This window comes from Mesitornis unicolor, unplaced genomic scaffold (assembly GCF_000695765.1).
Source record: "Mesitornis unicolor isolate BGI_N332 unplaced genomic scaffold, ASM69576v1 scaffold49060, whole genome shotgun sequence".
Lineage (NCBI taxonomy): Eukaryota > Metazoa > Chordata > Aves > Mesitornithiformes > Mesitornithidae > Mesitornis > Mesitornis unicolor.
The window spans coordinates 353-1,909 of record NW_010158565.1 but is presented as its reverse complement, the minus strand read 5'-3'; the positions used below and the strand labels follow the sequence as shown (position 1 = coordinate 1,909).

Genomic DNA, 1,557 nt, shown 5'->3' with positions numbered 1-1,557 from the left:
TACCTTGTTTCAGGCACTATCCCATTTTACATCACTTGTCCTATCTACCAATCCTCTTCTTTGTTTTAAGCTTTAATGAAAATAAATGCACAAAACGCTGTGAAATCTGTGTAGGATTAAGAGAAGAGTCATCATTGCTGCAAATTATGATATGTTGTAAAGTACAAAGGGAGCTTTTTTGATGTTTGAATTAATAGCTCTTTCTGAACTCTTCCTCAAATATTAGGAATTGAGGGTTATGCTGTGCTATGTTTTGTCAGTTAAAAAAAGAAACTTATTTTTAAATTGGTTTTCACTGCCCATTTTGGTGTTAGGAGATGTTTGTTTCAATTAACTGTAGCTTACATATTCTTTTGTATGGATATAATAAAAATGCTGGGGTTGTGTAAGTGAGATTTATGTTATTTGTAAACAATACATGCATGTAATTACAGATCTACCATATTAGTTACATTTTTTTTAATTTATCAGGAACCAATTCTGTTCTCCTGCTCTATTGCTGAAAATATTGCCTATGGTGCAGAGGATCCTTCTACTGTGACTGCAGAGGAGATTCAGAAAGTTGCAGAAATAGCTAATGCTGCTAGTTTTATCAGAGATTTTCCAAAAGGGTTTGACACTGTAGTTGGAGAAAAAGGCATTTTGCTTTCAGGTATGTCTTTATATTGCTTATTTTGAAAATCTAGATACTATAAAGTAAAAATTCTATAATTTTTCTTTTATCAGTCTTTTCTCCAATTCATAGCCTGCCATAAGTATTAAGAAAAATCCCTTCTTCACCTCCATTATTCTCCTAAAGTACACATGCCTAATTCTGCTCAGCCCAGGCATTCAGTTAAAATTACTTAACAGCTGTTTTTCTATTTCTTTTGTACCCTAGGTGGACAGAAGCAGCGAATTGCGATTGCTCGAGCTCTGCTCAAGGTAAGCCAGCACCCAAATAGCTATTTAATTACGTTATGGAGAAGTGGGAAGGGTTGAAAAGGAGGATGACTTTCAATGGGAGAGGCGGAAAAATATTTTTAAAGATACATTTTTATCTTTTATGTTAATGAGGAAGTTTGAAAGGGCTGAGTGGTTTAACTAAAGAAAATTTACTTACTTAAGTGCTTCTTCCTGTCTTTAAGTCATGTTTTTTGCTAGTTCTTGCCAAGACTGATGGTAAATTGTTGTATAATGACTCACTTTGATAAGCAAGTCACAGATGAAGGAAGACTTTAAGAATGTGGTGCTAGTAAACTCATATATGACACTTCTGTCTTTGTCTTCAGCTCTGTATCATTCATGGGTTGATTCTTCTGGGTTGCAGTTCACTAGCGCTATAGATGCCCTGTCTTGGCTTTGAGGGAAGCTGGTCTGGATTTGGGACAAGATACTAGTTCAGAAACAGCGTCACTTATTCTTCAAGGGTTGGCATGTGTCAAGCTTTAGGGCAGGCTCTATGCTGCACAAACTTGAGGAGGCTTCTGAGGATCAGGACAGGGAGTTTGGTCAGGGACAGCCATGGGGTCTTCAGGGAGGCAGTTTGGTGCTGGTGTTTGGTGCTGAAGTTTTGAG

General features: G+C 36.9%; 1 protein-coding gene across 1 annotated transcript; it reads left to right on the top strand.

The window, feature by feature from the left end:
* Positions 1 to 471: 471 nt before the first annotated feature.
* Positions 472 to 924, top strand: LOC104540095 (ATP-binding cassette sub-family B member 10, mitochondrial-like; the record flags this gene model as incomplete). Its single annotated transcript, XM_010183824.1, has 2 exons — positions 472 to 652; positions 881 to 924. Coding segments are annotated over 2 exons (225 nt in total), but the record flags the coding sequence as incomplete, so codon positions are not given.
* Between the last annotated feature and the right edge of the window lie 633 nt (positions 925 to 1,557).